Source organism: Scyliorhinus torazame, chromosome 1, assembly GCF_047496885.1.
Source record: "Scyliorhinus torazame isolate Kashiwa2021f chromosome 1, sScyTor2.1, whole genome shotgun sequence".
NCBI classification, from domain to species: Eukaryota; Metazoa; Chordata; class Chondrichthyes; order Carcharhiniformes; family Scyliorhinidae; genus Scyliorhinus; species Scyliorhinus torazame.
In genome coordinates, this window is record NC_092707.1 from 365,672,203 (window position 1) to 365,695,114 (window position 22,912).

Sequence of the window (22,912 nt, forward strand, 5' to 3'; positions counted from 1 at the left end):
TCAGATTCTACACAACGGATTGTTAAAGAAAATTCACACAGAACATATTAGAATGGAAAACCAGGAAGCTTTAAGCAACACAAACGGAGTAAAATCTTCATTTACCACCAACTATATGATCAGACTAACCTTAATTCAATTACAAGATCATAACAGAAAGTTGCTTCAGAACTTTAAAGCCAAATTAAGCATTTTTGACAGCTGCAGATTATTCTAATTATAATGAAGCCGATCCTTTTTGACATAATAATCGCTTATTGTCACAAGTAGGCTTCAATGAAGTTACTGTGAAAAGTCCCTAGTCGCCACATTTCGCAAGTCAGTTTTTCAAGCAATTAAGTTTTTACTCTCTACAAATGGTGCACCAGAAGGGCACTCCAGAGATCGTAGATATCTGTTCTGGTGGCAAGGAATTTTAAGTCTGTAGAAGAATTTCATTCTGAAGTGTACTATTTCTAGCTAGTATACATAAAATCAATCTGTCGCATACAGGAAATGATAGCACAGCATCGTGAGGAAACCTAGCGACAGTGGTAAACATCCCATGCTAACATACCCTGAGGAGAACAGTTCTTCTAGTTAAAGATCTGATGAATTGTCACATCCCAGCCCGAACACCGTATTAAACCATAATGCAGCAATTACCCTCCCATTCATTAACTACCAAATTCTTATTGAAAGTAGTAAGAGTTACCATGCCATGATCAAATGTGAAGACCCCAACATCACGCCCATGGTGAATTTGATTTCTCCTGATGATAGGATTTCCATGGTTTTTTACCCAGATTCCAGCAAGAGCATTGTTTGAAATCTCATTGTCCTCATAAATTCCCTATGAAATAAAAAGATTATACTAAGCTATGGGCAAAAAATAAAATTGTTAAAAGAGTGACTTGAATATTGGATTATCATACCTGTGCATGATCTGTTATATATAACCCAACATTTTCACAATCACTAATGTTGCAGTGTTTGATAGTAGGGGATGCTCCCTGGCCACTGACACACACAGCAGAGCCAACTGTAACAAAGAATTGTACAATAAATCAATTTATACTATTTCAAAAGGAGTGAATGATTTTTGGAACCAATAGAGGCATTAACTTCCGGTACTATATAAAAGTTAAATCCATTCCTTTTTGGTTTTCTGAAAATACAAATGTGCTTTATATTCAATAAAGTGCATAGTGCCTTAAACATACAAAAACATCCCAAGATACTTCACAGGGGATTAAATCAAAACAATGAGCTAAAGGAAGAGATATTAGATGGGGTAATCAAAAGTTCCAAAAAGGTAAGTTTTAATGAGGGTTACAAAGGAGGAATGAGAGAAATTCTGCAGATAGGGCATGGCGACTAATGGTTGGGAGGTGGGGGGACAGGGAAGACACAATAGACTAGAGTCAGAGGAATTAAGCCGTGGTAAAGTTGAGACAAGAAGAATATTAGAGTTTAAATTCAGAATTAAAATTTTAAATCTGAGGCACTGGGGTTCTGAAGCAAATGTAGGTTAGGTTTGATAGAGGAGAATAGAATACAGGCAGCAGAGTTTTGTGTGAACTTTTAGGGAGGGCGAGATTGGGGCAAAGCTCAAGGGCATTGGAACCTTTGTAGTTCAGGGTTTAAATGGGTTGAGTTGGAGGGACGGTGAACCATCTGGATTATCGAATAGGTTCTGTGAAGGAGCCAGCAGATCTGGATTTCCTGAGTACAGTACATCCAATTTTAATTAAAATAAAGTCAGCACTAACTTGCAAGAGATAGGCACACTTTCAGAAGTATAGTAACAAAACAACAAGCTGCAGTGATATCCATGAGTGTACTCAAAACTAGTGGCCTGGTGAAACAGAGCTTCGATTTAGTCCCCCCTCCCACCCAAACGTTATTTTCTTTAAGTAATAAATAGATAGTAGCTTACAACAACCCAAACTACACAATCGCAATTTCTTTGATCTTCACTGTGCCGTTAAGGAAAGACAATAATAAACAAACTCTGTTTGTTCAGAGTGAAGGGAAAGGAACAAAAACTCAGGATAGATCACTCAGACCCATTCACCCCTCCCAACATCTTCATGGCTCCTATTGCATCCTATTAACTGTGGCTAATCAAGTCTATGCTGAAGGGAGTGTGGCGCCTTGGGGGCTGGGGGAGGGGGCGGAGAGAGAGAGAGAGAGAGAGAGAGAGAGGGCGGGGGTGAGAGAGAGAGAGAGTGAGAGAGAAAATGAAATTATCAAGATATCTATTTCAATTAAATCACCAAACTTCCAAATATTTTGCAGAGCAGGCATTTTAATAGCTCTTTAGACAGCAGAGACCTGAAAGCTTGCCCAGATAGAATCTGTGAGGAGGTGATCACAGGCAACTTCAGACAACTCCATAGTTTCATTAATCTCTTCTTTTCAGAGTCACAGATGCTTGATTTAAAACAGAGGGGAAAAAATGTCTGCCCATTTTTCCTAAGCTAGGATTCTTTCCCTAGCAGAATACAAAAACAAGTATAGACTAGGACAAGAATGGTTTACAGAGAGAGGGGGAAAAGGAGCCCGAACTTGCCCTGTTCATGCCCCAAGAACACAAAACTGCTAGTTCAGGCTATTTCTCTTCTCCATCACGCCAAACACCATCATCCACCTGAATGAAATGAAAAACGAACAGCAAAACAGGTGCAGGTAATGCAAATTATGCAGAGGAAGGGGTAGACAGAGAATCAGAATAGGGCAGTAGGAGTATAAAAATGTTAAACAGGCAAGACCCACATCACATCCTCCAGTTTACCATGTGTTATCACATTAAAATTAAAACCAATATGCATCAGTTCAACCATTTTACAACAGTGTGCATTTATTAATAGCATCTTTAACATAGTAAAATGTCCCACGGTGTTTCACGTGAGCTTGCCACTAACAAACCAATATAACTTCACACAAAATACCAAGGCTACAATAACTTATCAAGCACGTAGCCTCAGTAGGTTAAACAACGTTACCAAAGGCGACACTTACCTGTGCATGTACTACGAATGATACAATGATCTATTATTGGACTGCAATTTACTGTGATCTCCAAGCAGTGGTGTGCATTATGGTGCTGGGCTGATTTATCATCAGGGTTAAACTAGAAGAAACACAAAAGATATTGCTTACAGATCTCACAGGTTGTTAAAAATCGCTTTGCCCAATGATTGCAAGCTCAAAATGCTAGGAGAACTTACCCGAATTGTCATATATCCAACATAGGCATCCTCAGAACCTTCCATAAATACAAAGGTAGAATCCCTAGTGTTTTCAATGATGACCTTATCTGCAACTTTTCCTGGTGCTGTAAGTGTACATTAAAAATCTTTTAAGCAAACCAACTTAGCTCAACATTTCTGATCAATTGTCTTTTAAGTACATAATATGAAGACTTATTTCCCAAATCAAATCATTTCATAAATTATAATCTCGGTAGAGACTAGTAACATTTTTTTTTTGTTGAAAACCCAGCTTTTTACCAAACGAATAAATCTGCATGGTTCACGGTTTAAAATTATATAACTTTACTATGTGAAAATCAATGGCCATAAATGCTAATAACTCTCTCTCTCTTCGGCAGTCACCAGCTAACGATTTTGACTATCCACTAAGAAACTGTGTTACTGGTCATGGGTTAGGAGTGGTTCTTGCATGGCTTATGAGCTCGATCCTAGAGCTGCATCTTCGACCGCACATCTGCAGGTGTTTCCGGGAGGTGGGAGCGGTCCTTGAACTCTATAGCGCTGGTATTCCTTTCTCAAGCTCCTTATCCAGGCCTTCCTTGGCATTGGGTATCCTCGAAGAAACGTGCCCCTTCAATCAGGAGGTTCCTCCAATTAGGCTTCCTCGGGAGAAGGATCTCCCAGGCAGACGTCTATGTTGCATTTCTTGAGATAAGCCTTCAGGGTCTTTAAAGCCTCCTGTTATTCAGAAGCCTTCCATGAGCTGGGCAGTCAGGACTTTGACAAGGTAATCCCAGTGGAGTTGGTTTTGGATGATCATGGCCTCTATGCTGGTGCTCTTGGCTTCTTCAAGGACACGGATGTTAGTATGCCTGTCCTCCCAGCTGATGCAAAGAATCCCTCTCAAGACAGCGTTGATGGTACCTTGCAGCCCTGAAGAAGTACATAGACCAAGTTTGAGTCGTTTAGATGAGCTAGGAGGATGACCGCCTTGCACATGAGGATCTTAGTGCCTGCACGGCTGACACTGTCATCAAAAATTCTTGTCCTTTGGCGTCCGAAGGCTCGGGGATCAGATACGATGTTGGATCTTCGCATCAATGTCAGCCTAGGTATGGAAAATGTTCCAACCTTTGGTACAGTTTCTTTGTTGTTCTTAATGGAAGGAGAAATCGGATCTTGCCCAGGGGCGGGTTGGTAAAGTACTCAAGTCTTCTTGAGGTGCGGCAGAGACCAATTCTTCCGCAAAGGTGTCAAGCATGGCTGGGAGATTTTCTTCTGAGAGACTGGAGATGACAATGAAGTTTCTCAAGCGATGTCAGAGTCATTTTTTTCTTGGATTTCAACCAGTTGTATTGAAAAGTTTTCAATTTCAACCGGTTGGGGTTGAAAGGCTTTCCATCCATCTTGCAGACTAAGTCCACTCCACTGGAAAGCTTGCTCTTGACAAGGTGAAAGATAGCGACGATGACGATGGATAAAAGGGTGGAAGCAGTGACATATACCCCTGGCTTGGTTCCTGTCCTGATCTCGAAGGCTTGTGTCTTATTTCCGGTGAGGACTGTTGCTGACATCTTGTCGTGGAGTCAAGAGGATGTTGACGAATTTCTCTGGACAACGTCCTCCATAGCACTTCCAAATTGACTGAGTTAAAAGCTTTGGTCAGAACAATGAAGGCCATGTACAGTGGTTAATGTTGCTCCTGGCATTTCTCTTGTTATGAGCAGGGAAAATCATGTCTGCTGTTCCACAGCTTGGTCGGAAGCCACACTGGCTTTCTGGAAGGATTTCTTCAGAGACTGGACGGCTAACGAGGATTTGGGTGATGATCTTCCCAGCCATGGAGAGTAGGGAGATTCCTTGGTAGTTCCCACAGTCCACTTTGTCTCCTTTCTTGAAGATGGTGGGAATGACAGTATCTTCTCTGCCCCAGATTTTCAGCAACTGATGGAGATGACAGGTGATCTCCTCCAAGTTTGAACATCTCCGCTGGGGTCCCATCTACTCCTGCGGACGTTTCCATTCTTCATGTGTTTAATGGCGGATTCGACTGTATCCACACCTGGTGGGAGTCCACAATCATCACGGTTTAGGAGTTCTTTGAAGTTTTATCGCCATCGAAGGCTAATGTTTTCTTGCCACACAAGAGGGTTAAGTCCTCAGGCCCACAGGTTTGAAGCCTAAGGATTGGCTCCACATATTGCCATGGTAGCACTGAAGCAAGGTTCTTGATTTTCCCAGTTCATTTTTACCTTCGCCTTGGCTAGGTGGTGAGCTCTCCTCTTTGTCTTGCTGGTTATGCCGTTTTGCCAGATGTGGAGAGCTTTCATCTTCTTGTCGATGACATCTTGGATGGTGTGGTCATTGTAGTCGAACCAGTCTTGGTGTTTCCTGGTCTTGCAGCCGGTTTCTTCGCAGCTTGGGAAGATAGCCGTCTTCAGCTTTGCCCTGTTTACCTCCACTCCATCAGACTGAACACTGGAGATTTCGGAGACCTTGTTGGAAATACACTAACATATTTGGCTCTTGAAAACTCTCAATGTTGATCTTTTTCGGAGCTGTTTCTTCATCTTCTACTGCTTCTGGTGGAGTTTGATGAACACGGAAGAATGAATGAGCAGGTGGTCTGTCCAGCAGCCACCTGCACTGCCACAGGTCATCGCTTTGGTGATGAGGGCCATCCTTTTGGTCTCAGAATCAGACAATGATGAAGTCGATCATATGCCGGTGCTTTGATTGTGGATATCCCCAGGCAGGCGAACTTGTCATTTTGGTGTAACAGTGTGTCAATGATGACAAGCTGGTGTTCCGCACATTTGGCGAGCAGGAGAGCCATGCTAAAGTTGCAATTCTCAACTCCTTCCTTTCTGATGGTTCCTTGAAACCAACTCCATGTGTCCTGGGTTGATCCTCGAGTTTTCCTCTCCAGAACAAGGTGTACCCACCGCCATCTTCCCTCAGCTGCCCTTTGCCTGCTATTCAGTTCTCTTGCAGGGCAGCAACGTCAAGGATGAAGTCCCTGAGTTCATGGGTCACAAGGGCAATTCTCCCTTTCGGTCGATTGTTTTGCTAATTATCCACGAGGTTCGTTCATTCCTTGTTCCGAAATTCAGTATAACTTTGATTTTCTGACCGCAGGCAGATGAGTTGCTGGATGTGGTTTTCCAGCCAGTGTGGGTTGGAACAGACAGGACACCTTTTCTAGCCCTTTCCCCACGCGGGGTGAGCAGAGTAGATCCTGAAGAGGACTGCTCAGTCATGAAGAAATCTGCTGGAACACTCTTCTGATCCTATCCCAAGAGCAAAACGACTGAATCAAACTCCATCGCCCATGTGCCAGTCCAAAGTTGGGACTTCCAGATCTCAGCCCTGTTCCTGTCCCCATCACCTCTCGCCGCAGGGGATGTGCTGGTTTCCTCTAGGTAGACACCTGGTACAGGACATCTTCTAACGTGGGTATGTCGTTGCACATCAGCAGAAACACGGTCCTCAACAGAGAGTCCAGTTCCAGGGCCAAGATCACCCCTACAGCAGGGGATCTGCTTACTGCTGCAGCCTTCATCCGCCATCACAGTCATTGATACCAAACGAGTATCTTGCATGGACTTGTTTTGGATTGCGCTTTGTCTGGTTCCGCCCCTCCATCCTTACCGTCATGGGTGACACGACCAGGAGATGAAGATGCCTGATGGCATTACTCTCGGGATAAATGGAACGTTCAAGCCTCCCCACCATGGCAAGGATTCCTTGTATGTCAAATAATTACACTATCTTAAATACACGGTTATGTTAAAGATAGTAAAAGAACTTACTTCAAATTGCTTCCTGCATTTATTCGACCTAAACCCCCAAAAATTCAGATTAACCACTTGGTTTCATAGATTTGTATACAAGTTAAGATTTCTTGGGCCTTTCGCTTACTTCCAGTTAGGTTGTCCCTTCAAATCTCCTCCAACTATTCCACATTTATAGACTCCCAGCTCAACACAGGTGTCGCTGAAGTAGAAGGTTAAGAGGTGACTTAATTGAGGCATACATGATGATCAGAGGATTGGATAGGGTGGACAGTGAGAGCCTTTTTCCTCGGATGGTGGTGTCTAGCACGAGGGGACATAGCTTTAAATTGAGGGGAGATAGATACAAGACAGATGTCAGAGGTAGGTTCTTTACTCAGAGAGTAGTAAGGGCGTGGAATGCCCTGCCTGCAACAGTAGTGGACTCGCCAACACTAAGGACATTCAAATGGTCATTGGATAGACATATGGACGATAAGGGAATAGTGTAGATGGGCTTTAGAGTGGTTTCACAGGTCGGCGCAACATCGAGGGCCGAAGGGCCTGTACTGCGCTGTAATGTTCAATGTTCTATGTGGCTATGTTTTCACGAGCTACGACTCTGCTCATCTTTCAATCCTTATGCACAATTCTTTTGTCTTTGCTTAGTCTGCATCGTTAGTGCAATGCATCAAGACTTGTTGGTCAGTGTTTCAGCGTTAATCAGTCAAGTTAAAAGGCTTCAATCCTCGTTGATTTGTGGTAGTTCTGGAAGAATGTTGGGGTGGGGCTCTGCCTTTGGTGGTACAGCTGCTTTTGAGGGGATTTCCACCTTGACAGTACGGTGTGCATCGGCAGATGATGGCTGTCAGTAATTAAGTTAATCCGTCTGAATAGTTTGTCTCCTCGATGGAGGATATTGAACCCAGTTTCAGAAGCTGCGAGGTACCTTGATTAAGGCAGTGGTGACACATAGGAGGTTCTTGCGACAGAGCGAGCATGGTTCTTGGCGGGAGCCCATCTCCGCAGGATTAAAGTCCTGTTGCATGGTTTGCCATACATCCCAAGGGGTGCAGAGAGGATAAATGGGAACCGGTGAGGAGCCCTACCGAGCCTGGTGTCTCCAGTAAAATGGTGGAGAGGTTCCCGGCCAAGTGTGAAAACTGACTGCCATGTTTATGGAATCTCGATCTGGTGTGCAGACAGCTCAAATTCAGTGAAGCACATTTAATCCGGTCCAACTTTTGGTTCTGTGTAGTCCTGTTCCTGGTGACAGCCGAGAGGGGTGGGGACTGCTTGAGCTAGCTAGGTGGTCCCCCACTGCGGGAGCCTAGGTTGTTGACCACCGTGAGGCATCAGTGCTAACCACTGAGCCACCGTGCTGACCATCCTGCTTTATTCTGGTTGTCTACTTTCTTTGAGTGCCAGTGGAGTGATGTTTTATCCTGATGACAGGATACTGGACTTAGCTCCCTATTAATCATGATGTTGCCTGTTAATGTTATTTTATCTGCTTGCAGGGAAGTGAATTCTTTGGGGGTGACGTCTTACAGCCTTAATTATCCAAAATTAATACGGTTGTATCATGTTAAGCTGGATATTGTATGCAGGGTCTGTGCACAGTTTCTTTATCCTTTTCGATCCTGGGATGTGGGGGTAGGGGAGAGATGAGCAGAGGCAGAGTGGTGGAGGGTGTGGATGATAAAGTCAGTTTTGCCCTCGCTATACACATGTTCGATGAAGGTCCCCCGTAGTCAGATCTAATCCTTTTGGCTGTGTTTATTCTTCTTCGGTCCCAGGCGAACTATGTCTTATATGTTGAGGACAGTGGTTTGTCTTTTTTAGTGCGGAGTTGGTCAGTTGTCCTGAATTGAGTTGTTCTGCTGTCAGAACTTTGAAGGTGAGGTTGGGCTTAGAATCCTTGGTTTTTGGTGGTAGGTGATGTGTCTTGTGGGATTGTCCCTCTTGGGAGGGCTGCTTTAGGTGCCATGTTTCGCATGGGACTGGGTAGGCCTTGCCTCGGGGGAGCGGAATATCCTTTGTGGGCCTTGGTGACACGGACAAAGAGATATCAACTTTGGGATGGCCAAATATTTTCTTGGTTTTGATCATTTTAGTGGTCGAAGGTCAAGAGGGCAGATGTGCTGGGAATTCTTACCCCTAGCTAGAGAGTCTACAACAAGGGTCATAACCCAAGAAAAGGGTCAGTTATGGGACTGATAGGAGGAGGAATTTCTTTACTCAGAGGGTTATGAATCTCTGGAATTCTCTACCCTCAGGGGACTGCAGATGCAGAGAGTCTATCTAAGATTGAGATCAATAGATTTTGAGCCTTAATCGCATCTACAGATATGAAACAAAGTTGTAAAGTGGACTTGGAGAAGTTAGCCATAATCTTATTCAATGGTAAAGCAGCCTCTATGGACCATAACATCCCTGTATCTGACTAGAGCACAGAAGACTGGCAACAGTTCACCAGCATAATCTCACGTCAGAGCTTGACATGCAATAGCTTTCAGGGTGGGAAAAGGAAGGAAATAGAAGAGAACAAGACCAAAAATTAAAAGCACATAACAAAATCATAATTTCCACCATAACTTTACTGAGTGGAAGTTCAAAAGTGTTTGTGCATTGAATTACATTGCATGAAACTAATTTATCATATAGCACAGAACGGGGGATTTCAGAGAGGAGGAATTAACAAAAACCCTAAATCCTGTAACTCGATAGAATGCTATTTTACAGGGTTAATGCTCTGCATTGCCAACAGCAAGGTTACAAAATTAAATCACAATTTCTTTATTTCAATTTATATTTACCTGCACCAATCATTGTAATAGGGGATTCAATATAAATCCACTCATCAGTGTATGTACCAGAGTGTACAAAGATAAGGCCATCAAAGTGAGCTTCCTGAACACCTCCCAAGGCATCTTCAATTGTGTCATAATACTGCAGAGAAAATGAGCACAATGTAGTTAACCAAAGATTACAGCACACAATTGTGTAGATTGAATAAAAAGTAAAAGAGAATCCTTACCAACATATTTTCTCTTCCTTTATATCTTGCAGGGCTACTATAAAAGTGTTCTGCAAATCCAGGTTTTACATGTGCTCCTTTGTACTAAAATTGCAAGATAACAGGAAAAAAAGTGAAATAATATATGGAAGGATTTCATTTTATTTTTTCAAAAAATCGAACTTTATGAAATTAAATGCATCAATTTAGTGGAATCTTATCATTGTGAATCACTGATGTGACAATCCTGGTTAAAAACAGGTGAAAAAGAACTTCTAGCCCGCTGTTACCAGACTCTTGAATGACTCTAAAAAATAGGGGCAGCACGGTAGCATTGTGGATAGCACAGTTGCTTCACAGCTCCAGGGTCCCAGGTTCGATTCCGGCTTGGGTCACTGTCTGTGCGGAGTCTGCACATCCTCCCAGTGTGTGCGTGGGTTTCTTCCGGGTGCTCCGGTTTCCTCCCACAGTCCAAAGATGTGCGGGTTAGGTGGATTGGCCATGATAAATTGCCCTGTGTCCAAAATTGCCCTTAGTGTTGGGTGGGGTTGCTGGGTTATGGGGATAGGGTGGAGGTGTTGACCTTGGGTAGGGTGCTCTTTCCAAGAGCCGGTGCGGACTCGATGGGCTGAATGGCCTCCTTCTGCACTGTAAATTCTATGAAAAAAAGTGCACAACTGAAAGTTGTTTAAATATTCAATATTTTGCCTCACAGCGCTGAGGTCCCAGGTTCGATCCCAACTCTGTGTCACTGTCTGTGTGGAGTTTGCACATTCTCCCCGTGTTTGCGTGGGTTTCGTTCACACAACCCAAAGATGTGCAGGGTGAGTGGATTGGCCAGGGTAAATTTTTAAAAAAGAAATAAAGCTGTTCAGTATGTCACTGACCAGCAGAGTTTTTTGGAGATTTGTTTTGATTTTCCTTCTGTGCTTACTATTCACAGAATCACAGCAGAGTACAAGACGACCATTCAGCCCACTGAGTCTGCACTCACTCCTTTAAAAGAGCCAGCACATTTGGTGGCTTCAGCTCAAGGTGGATTCTTTTGGTCTTTTCCCCACCTGAGGGGCAAAGCATTTGAGAGCAAGAGGAAGGTTTTACTCCTCTGGTGTGGCTGGTGGATGGATCCATGGACCAGGGGTAGTGCAAGAAGGAAAGTGCTGCTGGAGCAGGAGTGTCTTTGTGGTGCGCCACAGGATAAGATGGAGTAGGGCAAGGGGGCCGCTCTGCCTGCCCAGCAGTGGACAGAGCAGTCGATAAGAGTTTCTCAATGTTAAGTTTTGCCAGCAGAGGAAAGCGGCCCTGGAAGACCTAGCCTAGATGGTGGAACCGCTTAAGTCGGGAATTGAGGGAGTGGAGCAGAAGCTGAAGTCCCACGGCCTGGATAACCAGAAAGTGGAGGTGGCGGGGGAGTACAAGGAGCAGTTGGCCTCGTTGGTGGCTGAGATGAGTGTGCTATGGGAGAGCCAAAAGAGGCAGAGGGAGAAGGTGGAGGATCTGGAGAACCAGAAGGCAAAACCTCAGGATTGTCGGGATGCCTGAAGGCGAGGAGGCCAGGGCGTATGTGGCAAAGATGCGGGAGGCATTGATGGGGGAGGGGGGCCTTTGACTGGCCCCTGGAGGTCGACCGAGCGCACAGGGCACTGATGATGAGGACGCAGGCGGGTGAGCCACCGAGGACAATGATGGTGCACCGCTTTCTGGACAAGAAGATCTTTTTCGATGGGCGAGGCAGACCAGGAAATGTACCTGGGAAGGGAAAGAGCTGCGGGTGTATTGCCATGTGAGAGTACCTTTAAGAAATGGCTGTTTATAAATGGGTGTGTATATAAATACCTGTAGTGAGAGCACTTTTAAGAAATGGGTGTGTTTTACTGCATTGATGTCAGAGTGGGTGGAGCTGGGCTGTCTGTCAGCTTTTTACTTTTGTTTTAGGCTGTTTGTTGCAGGGCGTGTTTTAATTTTGTTTTCAGTGTTGGAGCTGAAGCCAGACCAAGCAGGTGTACTGCTGTTCTCTCTGCCATCAAAAGACTATTTCTTGATCATTTGGTGAATTCAGAACTATAAATGTTTTCAGTAGTGACTTTAACCTGATGTGCTTCTGTTAAAGGTTTTGTTTTTAAGTCGTATGGATGTTAAAAGGAAAGCTTAAAGGATTACTTAGTGTTGTAGTCTTTGGGGGTTGTATTTGAATTAATGGTTGCTAAGATGCTTACTGCATGTTTTATAAAGGTTAACTTGAGTTCATAGAATAAACATTATTTTGCGTTAAAAATACTTTTCCGACTTCCAGGTGTGGCGATGACCAGCTAAGTCGCACGTTTCGGCAGCTCCCGGTGGAACGGACTTTTGGGCTCTTAATAGGAGCCCCATCGGCAATTTTAACGGCAAATAACACTGTGCGGTAATCCAGAAGGGAATCCCCCCTGGACACGGATGGAAAAAAGAGAGGAAAGTAGCCGGATTGCGGTGGATCCTTTAGAGCAGCGGCCAGGAAGGCAGGCACAAAGCAAGATGGCGTTGGAAGGAGGCAGTTTAATATGGGGCCCTGACCAACAAGAGTTCCTGTGGCGTTGCGTAGATGAACTCAAAAAGGAGATGAAGAAGGAGCTGTTGGCCCCGATATTACAAGCGATTGAGGGGCTAAAGGAGGAGCAAAAGACCCAGGAACAGGAGCTTCGGGTCGTGAAGGCAAAGGCTGCTGAGAATGAGGACGACATACAGGGCCTGGTGGTGAAAACGGAGATCCACGAGGCACAACACAAAAGATGTGTGGAAAGGCTGGAGGTGCTGGAGAATAATGCGAGGAGGAAGAACGTAAGGATTCTTGGTCTTCCCGAAGGTGCAGAAGGGGCGGACGTCGGGGCATATGTGAGCACGATGCTGCACTCGTTAATGGGATCGGAGGCCCCGATGGGTCCGCTGGAGGTGGAGGGAGCCTATCGGGTTATGGCGCGAAGACCGAGGGCTGGAGAAATTCCTCAAACAATAGTGGTGAGATTTCTCCGATATAAGGACAGAGAGATGGTCCTCAGATGGGCAAAGAAAACTCGGAGCAGTAGGTGGGAGAAAGCGGTGATCCGCGTATATCAAGATTGGAGTGCAGAGGTGGCGAGAAGGAGGGCAAGCTTTAATCGGGCCAAGGCGGTGTTGCATAAAAGGTCAAATTCGGAATGCTGCAACCGGCAAGACTGTGGGTCACACATCTAGGGAAACACCACTACTTTGAAACGGCAGACGAGGCGTGGACATTTATTGTCGAGGAGAAGCTGGCGTGAGCGGGCCAGAAAAAGAACATTTGGGACAAAAGTGGGGGGGTGAATTTGTGGGATGAAGGGGGGAAAAGGGGGAAGAGAGGACTTCCCAAGTTGTTATACCTGCGACCCTGTAACTTCTCTCTCTTCCCCATGTCGTGGGGGAGGGGGTGAGGGAGGATGAGGAGCTGAGGGCGCCGGCCATTGGGGGCAGGGCCAAAAGGGAAGCGCGGGCTTTGTTCCCGCGCTATGGTAATCATGGCGGGAACAGGGAAGCAGGAAGGAGGGGGCCTCGCACAGTGTGAGCCGAGGTCACGGGGGGAAGCCGAGGTCGGCCAGAGTTTGCTGACTTCTGGGAGCAACATGGGGGGTGCAATTACGCTAGCTTGGGATCTAGCGGGGTGGAGGGGGTTAACTGGGTTGCTGCTGCTGGGGAGAGGGGGGAGCTGGTATGGGGGGGGGGAGAGGGGGGAGCTGGTATGGGGGGGGGGGGGAGCTGGTATGGGGGGGGGGGGGGGGAGCTGGTATGGGGGGGGGGGGGGGGGGTCTGGGCGGGGGGGGCGCCGCCTGGGGGGGGATACAGCTACGTGGGAACCGGGTGAGGAGCTGGATTGAAAAAGGAAATGGCTAGTCGTCAAGGGGGGGGGGGGGGGGGGGGAAGGTAAAGAGCCCCCCAACCCGGTTGATCACGTGGAATGTGAGAGGGCTGAATGGGCCGATTAAGAGGGCACGGGTACTCGCACACCTAAAGAAACTTAAGGCAGATGTGGTTATGCTTCAGGAGACGCATCTGAAGCTGATAGACCAGGTTAGACTTCGCAAAGGATGGGTGGGGCAGGTGTTTCATTCGGGGCTAGATGCAAAAAACAGGGGGGTGGCCATACTAGTGGGGAAGCGGGTAATGTTTGAGGCAAAGACTATAGTGGCGGATAGTGGGGGCAGATACGTGATGGTGAGTGGCAAACTGCAAGGGGAGGCGGTGGTATTAGTGAACGTGTATGCCCTGAACTGGGATGATGCCAATTTTATGAGGCGTATGTTAGGACGAATCCCGGACCTAGATGTGGGGAAGTTGGTAATGGGTGGAGACTTTAATACGGTGCTGGACCCAGGGCTCGACAGATCGAGGTCCAGGACCGGAAGGAGGCCGGCTGCAGCTAGGGTGCTTAAGGATTTTATGGTGCAGATGGGAGGAGTAGATCCCTGGAGATTTACTAGACCTAGGAGTAAGGAGTTTTCGTTTTTCTCCTATGTACATAAAGTATTTTCACGAATAGATTTTTTTGTTTTGGGAAGGGCACTGATCCCAAAGGTGACGGGGTCGGAGTACACGGCTATAGCCATCTCGGATCATGCTCCACACTGGGTGGACCTGGAGATAGGGGAAGAAAAACAACAGCTTCCACCCTGGAGAATGGACATGGGATTATTGGCAGATGAGGGGGTGTGTTTAAGGGTGAGGGGGTGTATTGAAAAGTACTTGGAACTTAATGATAATGGGGAGGTACAGGTGGGAGTGTCTGGGAGGCACTGAAGGCAGTGGTTAGAGGGGAGCTGATATCTATTAGGGCACATAAAGGAAAGCAGGAGGGTAGGGAAAGGGAGCGGTTGTTGAAAGAACTTCTGAGGGTGGACAGACAATACGCGGAGGCACCGGAGGAGGGACTGTACAGGGAAAGGCAAAGGCTACATGTAGAATTTGACTTGTTGACTACGGGTAATGCAGAGGAACAATGGAGGAAGGCACAGGGTGTACAGTACGAATATGGGGAGAAGGCGAGTAGGTTGTTGGCCCACCAACTGAGGAAAAGGGGAGCAGCGAGGGAGATAGGGGGGGTGAGAGATGAGGAGGGAGAGATGGAGCGGGGAGCGGAGAGAGTGAACGGAGTGTTCAAGGCATTTTATGAAAGATTATATGAAGCGCAGCCCCCGGACGGGAAGGAGAGAATGATGTGCTTTCTGGATCAGCTGGAATTTCCTAAGGTGGAGGAGCAGGAGAGAGTGGGGCTGGGAGCACAGATTGAGACGGAGGAAGTAGTGAAAGGGATTGGAAGCATGCAGGCGGGGAAGGCCCCGGGACCAGACGGATTCCCAGTTGAATTCTATAAGAAATATTTGGACTGGCTGGCCCCGCTACTGATGAAAACCTTTAATGAGGCGAGGGAAAGGGGGCAGCTGCCCCCGACTATGTCAGAGGCAACGATATTGCTCCTCCTAAAGAAGGAAAAAGACCCACTGCAATGCGGGTCATACAGGCCCATTTCCCTCCTGAATGTGGATGCTAAGATTCTGGCCAAGGTAATGGCAATGAGGATAGAGGATTGTGTCCCGAGGGTGGTCCATGAGGACCAAACTGGGTTTGTGAAGGGGAGACAGCTAAATACAAATATACGGAGGCTGTTAGAGGTAATGATGATGCCCCCACCAGAGGGGGAAGCGGAGATAGTGGTGGCGATGGATGCCGAGAAAGCATTTGATAGAGTGGAGTGGGATTATTTGTGGGAGGTGTTGAGGAGATTTGGCTTTGGGGACGGGTATATTAGGTGGGTACAGTTGCTTTATAGGGCCCCGATGGCGAGCGTGGTCGCGAATGGACGGGGGTCTGGCTATTTTCGGCTCCATAGAGGGACGAGGCAGGGATGTCCTCTGCCCCTGTTATTGTTTGCATTGGCGATTGAACCCCTGGCCATAGCACTGAGGGGTTCCAGGAAGTGGAGGGGAGTACTGGGGGGGGGGGGGGGAAAGAGAAGAACACCGGGTATCTCTGTATGCGGATGATTTGTTGCTATATGTGGCGGACCCGGCGGAGGGGATGCCAGAGATAATGCGGATACTTCGGGAGTTTGGGGATTTTTCAGGGTATAAACTGAAAATGGGGAAAAGTGAGTTATTTGTGGTGCATCCGGGGGAGCAGAGCAGAGAGATAGAGGATTTACCGTTGAGGAAGGTAACAAGGGACTTCCGGTACCTGGGGATCCAGATAGCCAAGAATTGGGGTACATTACATAGGCTTAATTTAACACGGTTGGTGGAACAAATGGAGGAGGATTTCAAGAGATGGGACATGGTGTCCCTGTCATTGGCAGGTAGGGTGCAGGCGGTTAAAATGGTGGTCCTCCCGAGATTCCTTTTTGTGTTCCAGTGCCTCCCGGTGGTGATCACGAAGGCTTTTTTCAAAAGAATTGAGAAGAGCATTATGAGTTGTGTGTGGGCTGGGAAGACCCAGAGAGTGAGGCGGGGATTCTTGCAGCGTAGTAGGGACGGGGGGGGGGGCTGGCACTACCGAGCCTAAGTGAGTACTACTGGGCCGCCAATGTTTCAATGGTGTGCAAGTGCATGGGAGAAGGGGAGGGAGCGGCGTGGAGGTGACGGCGCCGTTGCCGTTCTCACCAAAGAAATACACCACAAGCCCGGTGGTGGTGGCTACATTGAAAATTTGGGGGCAGTGGAGACGGCATAGGGGAGGGACGGGAGCTTCGGTGCGGTCCCCGATAAGAAACAATCATAGGTTTGTTCCGGGGAGAATGGATGGGGGATTTGGAGCATGGAAAAGAGCTGGGGTAGTACAACTAAGAGATCTATTTGTAGATGGGACGTTTGCGAGTCTGGGAGCGCTGACGGAGAAATATGGGTTGCCCCAAGGGAATGCATTTCGGTATATGCAATTGAGGGCTTTTGCGAGGCAACAGGTGAGGGAATTCCCGCAGCTCCCGACACAAGAGGTGCAGGACAGTGATCTCAGAGACATGGGTGGGGGACGGTAAGGTGGCGGACATATACAGGGAGATGAGGGACGCGGGGGAGATCATGGTAGATGAGCTGAAAGGGAAATGGGAAGAAGAACTGGGGGAGGAGATTGAGGAGGGGCTGTGGGCTGATGCCCTACGTAGGGTAAACTCATCGTCCTCGTGTGCCAGGCTAAGCCGGATACAATTTAAGGTGCTACACAGGGCGCATATGACTGGAGCACGGCTTAGTAAATTTTTGGGGGTAGAGGATAGGTGTGCGAGATGCTCGAGAGGCCCAGCGAATCACACCCACATGTTCTGGTCATGCCCGGCACTACAGGGGTTCTGGGTGGGGGTGGCAAAGGTGTTTTCGAAGGTGGTGGGGGTCCGGGTCGAACCAAGCTGGGGGTTGGCTATATTTGGGGTTGCAGAAGAGCCGGGTGTGCAGGAGGCGAGAGAGGCTGACGTGTTGGCCTTTGCGTCCCTTGTAGCCCGGCGCAGGATATTGTTAATGTGGAAGGAAGCCAAACCCCCGGGTGTGGAGACCTGGATAAACGATATGGCAGGGTTTATAAAGTTAGAACGGATTAAGTTCGTGTTAAGGGGTTCGGCTCAGGGGTTCACCAGGCGGTGGCAACCGTTCGTCGACTACCTCACAGAAAGATAGAGGGAATGCAAAAGAAGTAGACAACAGCAGCAACCCAGCGGGGAGGGGGGGGGGGGGGGGGAAAGAGAGATGGGCGGGGGGGAGGAATCGGACGGACTCTCAGGGATGTTATTGTATATGTAATATGTAATTGTATATTGGATTGTTGGATTGTATTTTTGGAGAGTATTTATTTTGGACAAGGCAGTTGCCATTTAGTTTTGTTTTTTGTTTTTGTTTCTATATTACTTATTTATTTGTTTAAAACTGGCCACGGTTATTTATATTGCTTTATTGTTGTGTAAAAGAAACACTACGTATTGTTATGTTTGGCCAAAAAACTTGAATAAAATATATATTTTTTAAAAAACTTTTCCATTTCTGCTGTACCACACCTGTAGAGTGGGCCGTGTGCTCTTCATACCACAATCTATTAAAAGTTGTGGGTCAGGTAAACTCCATGATACACCTTGGGGTTCGCTAAACCCTGGCCCATAACAAATTGGGGACTCGAGGGGGATAAAAGTAATCTATTGGATTGGCTTAGTGAACTTAAAGACAGTGAGGGGTGAGCATATTGTGGTTGTTTACCAGGTGTGGTATTCTATGTTAAGTGGGCAGTGTGTTTTGGACAATGGCTCTTTCAGAGGCTCTGAAGCTTCTGGGGGTGGAGACAGTCACACGCAGTACCTTACGGACAGAGACTAAAAGCAGACCGTTAGATTTGGCAAAAACATTGCAGTTAACATTACCTGACAAAATGCGAACAGATAAGCTAATTATGGCGGTGGCTAAGCATTTAAAGTTGCCTCCGACAGTTTGACTCATTGGAAATGGCAAAAATTCAGTTACAAATTAAACAACTGGAACAGAATTAAAGCAGCTTGAATACGAGAGAGAGGAAAAAGAAAGAGAGAGAGAGGAAAAAGAAAAGGAGAGAGAAGAAAGGAGAGAAGAAAGAATAGCCCTAGCAGAACAAAAAGAAAGAGAAAGGGAGATATAGATCAGGGAAAAAGATATAGAGGGAGAGTTTGAACTTCAGAAAACGGCCATGAAACCTGACAATCAGTTAAAATTGGCAGACGTAAAGGGAAACGTACAGTTGGGACGATACTGATGAGGATAGTGAGAAAGAGTATCAAAGTCGAAGGCGGGGATCAATTTAAATATGTCCAATCATTGCCACGGTTTGACGAGAAGGAAGTGGAAGCCGTTTTCATTTCATTTCAGAAGATAGCTAAACAAATGAAATGGTCACAGGGCACGTGGGTATACTGATTCAAACAAAGCTGATAGGTGGGGCGAGTAAAGTATTTGCATCACTACCGGAGGAGGTATCTGGGACATATGAGGAGGTAAAAAAACTAGTGCCTGAAGCCTACAGACAAAAGTTTAGAAATTTAAGGAATGAATTTGGTCAAAACATACATGGAGTTTGAAAGGCTGAGTAATTTTGATAGGTGGATAAGGGCTTTGAAAATAGATCAAACGTATGAAGCTCTCAGAAATTATACTTTTGGAGGACTTTAAAAATTCAATTCCTGATGTAGTGAGAACTCATGTGGAAGAGCAGAGGGTTAAAACTGCGAGATTAGCAGCAGAAATGGCAGATTATTGTGAATAAATTCATAAATCAAAGTTTGGTTTCCGACATCAGTTTCAGCCTGTGAGGGATAGAAATTGGGGACATGAGAAATACTCAAGTGGTAAAGGTAAAGGTGATCTGATGGGAGATAATAAGGAGAGTGTACCTCAGATTAAAAAAGAAATCCAGGAGGGTGGAAAAGAAATGAAAAGTTTCAAATGTTTTCACTGTCATAAACTAGGCCATGTAAAGTCAGTGTTGGTGGTTGAAGAAAAGCACTGGGAAGGCGGATGTGGTAAAACAGGATAAGACAGTGGGGTTTGTTAAAGTGGTAAAGGAAAGCCCAAGTGAAGCGAAGGAGGCGCAAACGATTGTACAGCCTGATCAAGAGGTGATTGATAAGAAGGTGCCAGATCTCTTAAAAGAATTTACTTGTGTGGGTAAAGTTTACTTATGTGCATCAGGAGGAGCATGTAAAGAAATCACAATTTTTAAGAGATACGGGAGCTAGTCAATCTTTAATGGTAAGAAATTAGGAGTTATGTCGTTTGGGAAGAATATTGCCAGAAAAGGTGGTAATATGTGGAACTCAGGGTGAAAAGAGTAGTGTTCCATTATATAAGGCAAGGTTGAAAGTCCAGTGAAGAGTGGTGAAGTGGTGGTACGACTAATAGAGAAACTATCTTGTCCAGGAATACAGTTTATCTTGGGTAATGATATAGCTGGATCGCAGGTGGGAGTGATGCCTACTGTGGTTGATAAGCCAGTAGAAAATCAGACAACTGAAGTGTTGAAGGACGGATATCCTGGGATTTTTCCGGATTGTGTAGTAACAAGGTCGCAAAGTCACAGGTTAAGACGAGGCGAAATCAAAGAGTGATGATGACGCTGAAGTGCAATTATCAGAAACAAATTTTAATCAGATGGTTGAAAAAGAACAAGAACAGGTGGAGGATGAGGCGGATATTTTTAGTTCAGGAAAATTGGCGGAGCTACAACAGAAAGATGTAGAAATAAAACGATGCATCCAAAAGCATATACGGAAGAGGAACCTGAGTGTATACCAGAATATTATTACTGTAAAAGTGATGTCTTGATGAGGAAATGGAGACCTTTACATATGCAGGCGAATGGAAAAGTAGGCAGAAGTTCATCAAGTAGTATTGCCGGTAGGGTATAGAAAGGAGGTGTTGAGAGTTGCACGAGGTACTAGTGGGAGGTCATGTCGGAATAAGAAAAACTCAAGCTAAAATACAAAAACATTTTTATTGGCCTGGACTACATAAAGATGTAGTTAAATTTTGTCAATCATGTCATCCATGTCAAGTGTAGGGAAACCTCAAGCGGTGGTAAAACCAGCACCCTTAATACCCATTCCAACATTTGAGGAACCTTTTACAAGGGTCCTAATTGATTGCATCGGTCCGCTTCCTAAAACAAAAAGTGGAAATTAATATCTTTTGACGATAATAGATGTGTCTACTAGGTTTCCAGAGGCCATTCCAGTACGTAATATTACAGCTAAAAAGATTGTGGAGGAGTTACTTGAATTCTTTACTAGATATGGACTACCCACAGAAATACAATTGGATCAAGGATCAAATTTTACTTCAAGGTTATTCAAAGAAGTTATGGATAGCTTAGGAATAAAACAATTTAAATCAACTGCCTACCATCCAGAATCGCAGGGAGCATTAGAAAGGTGGCATCAGACATTAAAGACAATGTTGAGGGCTTATTGTCACGATTATCCAGAGGATTGGGATAAAGGAATTCCATTCGTACTGTTTGCAATTAGGGATGCTCCTAATGAGTCAACCAAATTTAGTCCTTTTCAACTAATTTTTGGTCATGAGGTAAGAGGACCACTTAAATTGATTAAGGAAAAATTGGTGAGTGAGGAATCAGAACTTACATTATTGGATTAAGTGTCAAATTTTAGGGGACGATTAAATAGAGGTGAATTGGCTAGACAACATTTGAAAGTTGCACAAAATATGATGAAACAGGTCACGGACAAGACATTCAAAGTTTGTAGTTTTGCCAGTGGAGATAAACTTGTTGTTATCAGTGGTAGGTGAACCTTTAAAAGCTAGGTTTTGTGGACCTTATCAGATTGAAAGGAAATTAAGTGACGTGAATTATGTGGTAAAAACACTAGATAGAAGGAAGACTCACGGAGTGTATCATGTGTATATGCTTAAAGGGTACTTTGAAAGGGAAGGAGAGAAAAAGGAGGTTTTAATGATTCCAACTCAAAGTGACGAACCAAATCCAGATGAGTGTGAATTTGACATATCTCAAATTAAATTGGAAAACAAGGATGTTCTTAAAAATTGGGATAAACTGTTGAGTTACCTTCCAGAGGAAAAATCGACTGACCTGAAAGAGTTATTGATATCACGTGGGCAAGTTTGTAGAGATAGGTTGGGAAGTACTAAAATGGCTATACATGATGTAGATGTGGGAAATGCTGTTCCAATCAAACAACACCCATACAGACTTAACCCTTTAAAATTGGCCCAGGTTAACAAAGAGATTGAGAGTATGCTTAAAAATGGCATAATTGAAGTGGGTTGCAGCCAATGGAGCTCACCCATAGTGATAGTGCCTAAACCAGACGGTATCCAACGGTTGTGTGTGGACAATAGAAAGGTTCATGCAGTTACAAGAACAAATTCTTATCCTATCCCACGTTTGGAGGATTGTATTGAGAAAGTGGGACAATCAGCTTTATTTCCGAATTGGATTTACTTAAAGGTTACTGGCAGGTACCTTTATCCCAAAGGGCGAAGGAGATTTCAGCTTTTGTGACTCCAGATGGTATATACCAATTCAAAGTTATGCCATTTGGCATGAAAAACACCACAGCCACATTTCAACGGTTAACTAACAAAGTCGTTTCAGGATTACCCAATTGTGCGGTATACATCGACGATCTGGTAATTTTCAGCCAGACATGGAAAGAACATTTAAAACATCTGATGGAGTTATTCGATCGACTTCAGGAGGCGTGTTTGGTGATAAACCTAGCCAAAAGTGAATTTGGAAAAGCCCAAGTCACTTTCCTCGGCCATACAATCGGACAGGGTCGAATGGTCACACGGGATGTGAAGACAACAGCTATTGAGGAGTTTCCGATAGCCTCAAGATAAAGGGAAATAATGGGATTTCTTGGCATGAGTGGATTTGATCGAACATTTGTGCAAAGGTTTTGTAGCAGAAACGTCGAAAATTTCAGTGGACAGCGGACTTTCAATAGGCATTTGACTGCCTGAAAACTGTGATAACCAATGCTCATGTGTTGGAGAAGTACAAGGGACTCTATGACCAGATTGAACTAAAGTATCTGACTTTAAAGAGACATGCCGAGTCGTAGAGAAATGGATGGATCGTGCAGAGACCTTCTTGTTCAAAGAGACTGTCGATTGAGAAAGATTTCAGTTGGAAGAAGAACGGGGGGAAAAAATGGACTATATTATTATACCTGTTTGCGTGTGTTCTTTTTTTAAACAAAAGAGTATATTTACTGTGTGTATTTCTTAAAGAGATCTCTACTGCCTCCCAAAAATACATAAGGCCAACACACCAGGCCGCCCTATCGTTTCAGGCAATGGGACCCTGTGTGAGAACCTCTCTGGCTACATCGAGGGCATCTTGAAACCCATCATACAAGGTACACCCAGCTTCTGTCGCGACACGACGGACTT

General features: G+C 45.4%; 1 protein-coding gene across 4 annotated transcripts in view; it reads right to left on the reverse strand.

The window, feature by feature from the left end:
* The window catches only part of fbxo11b (F-box protein 11b), a 215,976-nt gene that overhangs the window by 55,192 nt on the left and 137,872 nt on the right, over positions 1–22,912 (reverse strand). For all 4 annotated transcript variants that reach the window (XR_011948202.1, XM_072511187.1, XM_072511178.1 and 1 more), the window contains 6 exons: positions 10,011–10,094; positions 9,790–9,922; positions 3,213–3,319; positions 3,004–3,115; positions 915–1,021; positions 695–832 (listed from right to left, as the gene is read on the reverse strand). Coding sequence is in view for 3 of the 4 variants with exons in the window: in XM_072511187.1 (XP_072367288.1) it covers positions 695–832; positions 915–1,021; positions 3,004–3,115; positions 3,213–3,319; positions 9,790–9,922; positions 10,011–10,094 (681 nt within the window). In the remaining variant the exon portion in view is untranslated. The remainder of the gene's footprint in view (positions 1–694; positions 833–914; positions 1,022–3,003; positions 3,116–3,212; positions 3,320–9,789; positions 9,923–10,010; positions 10,095–22,912) is intronic.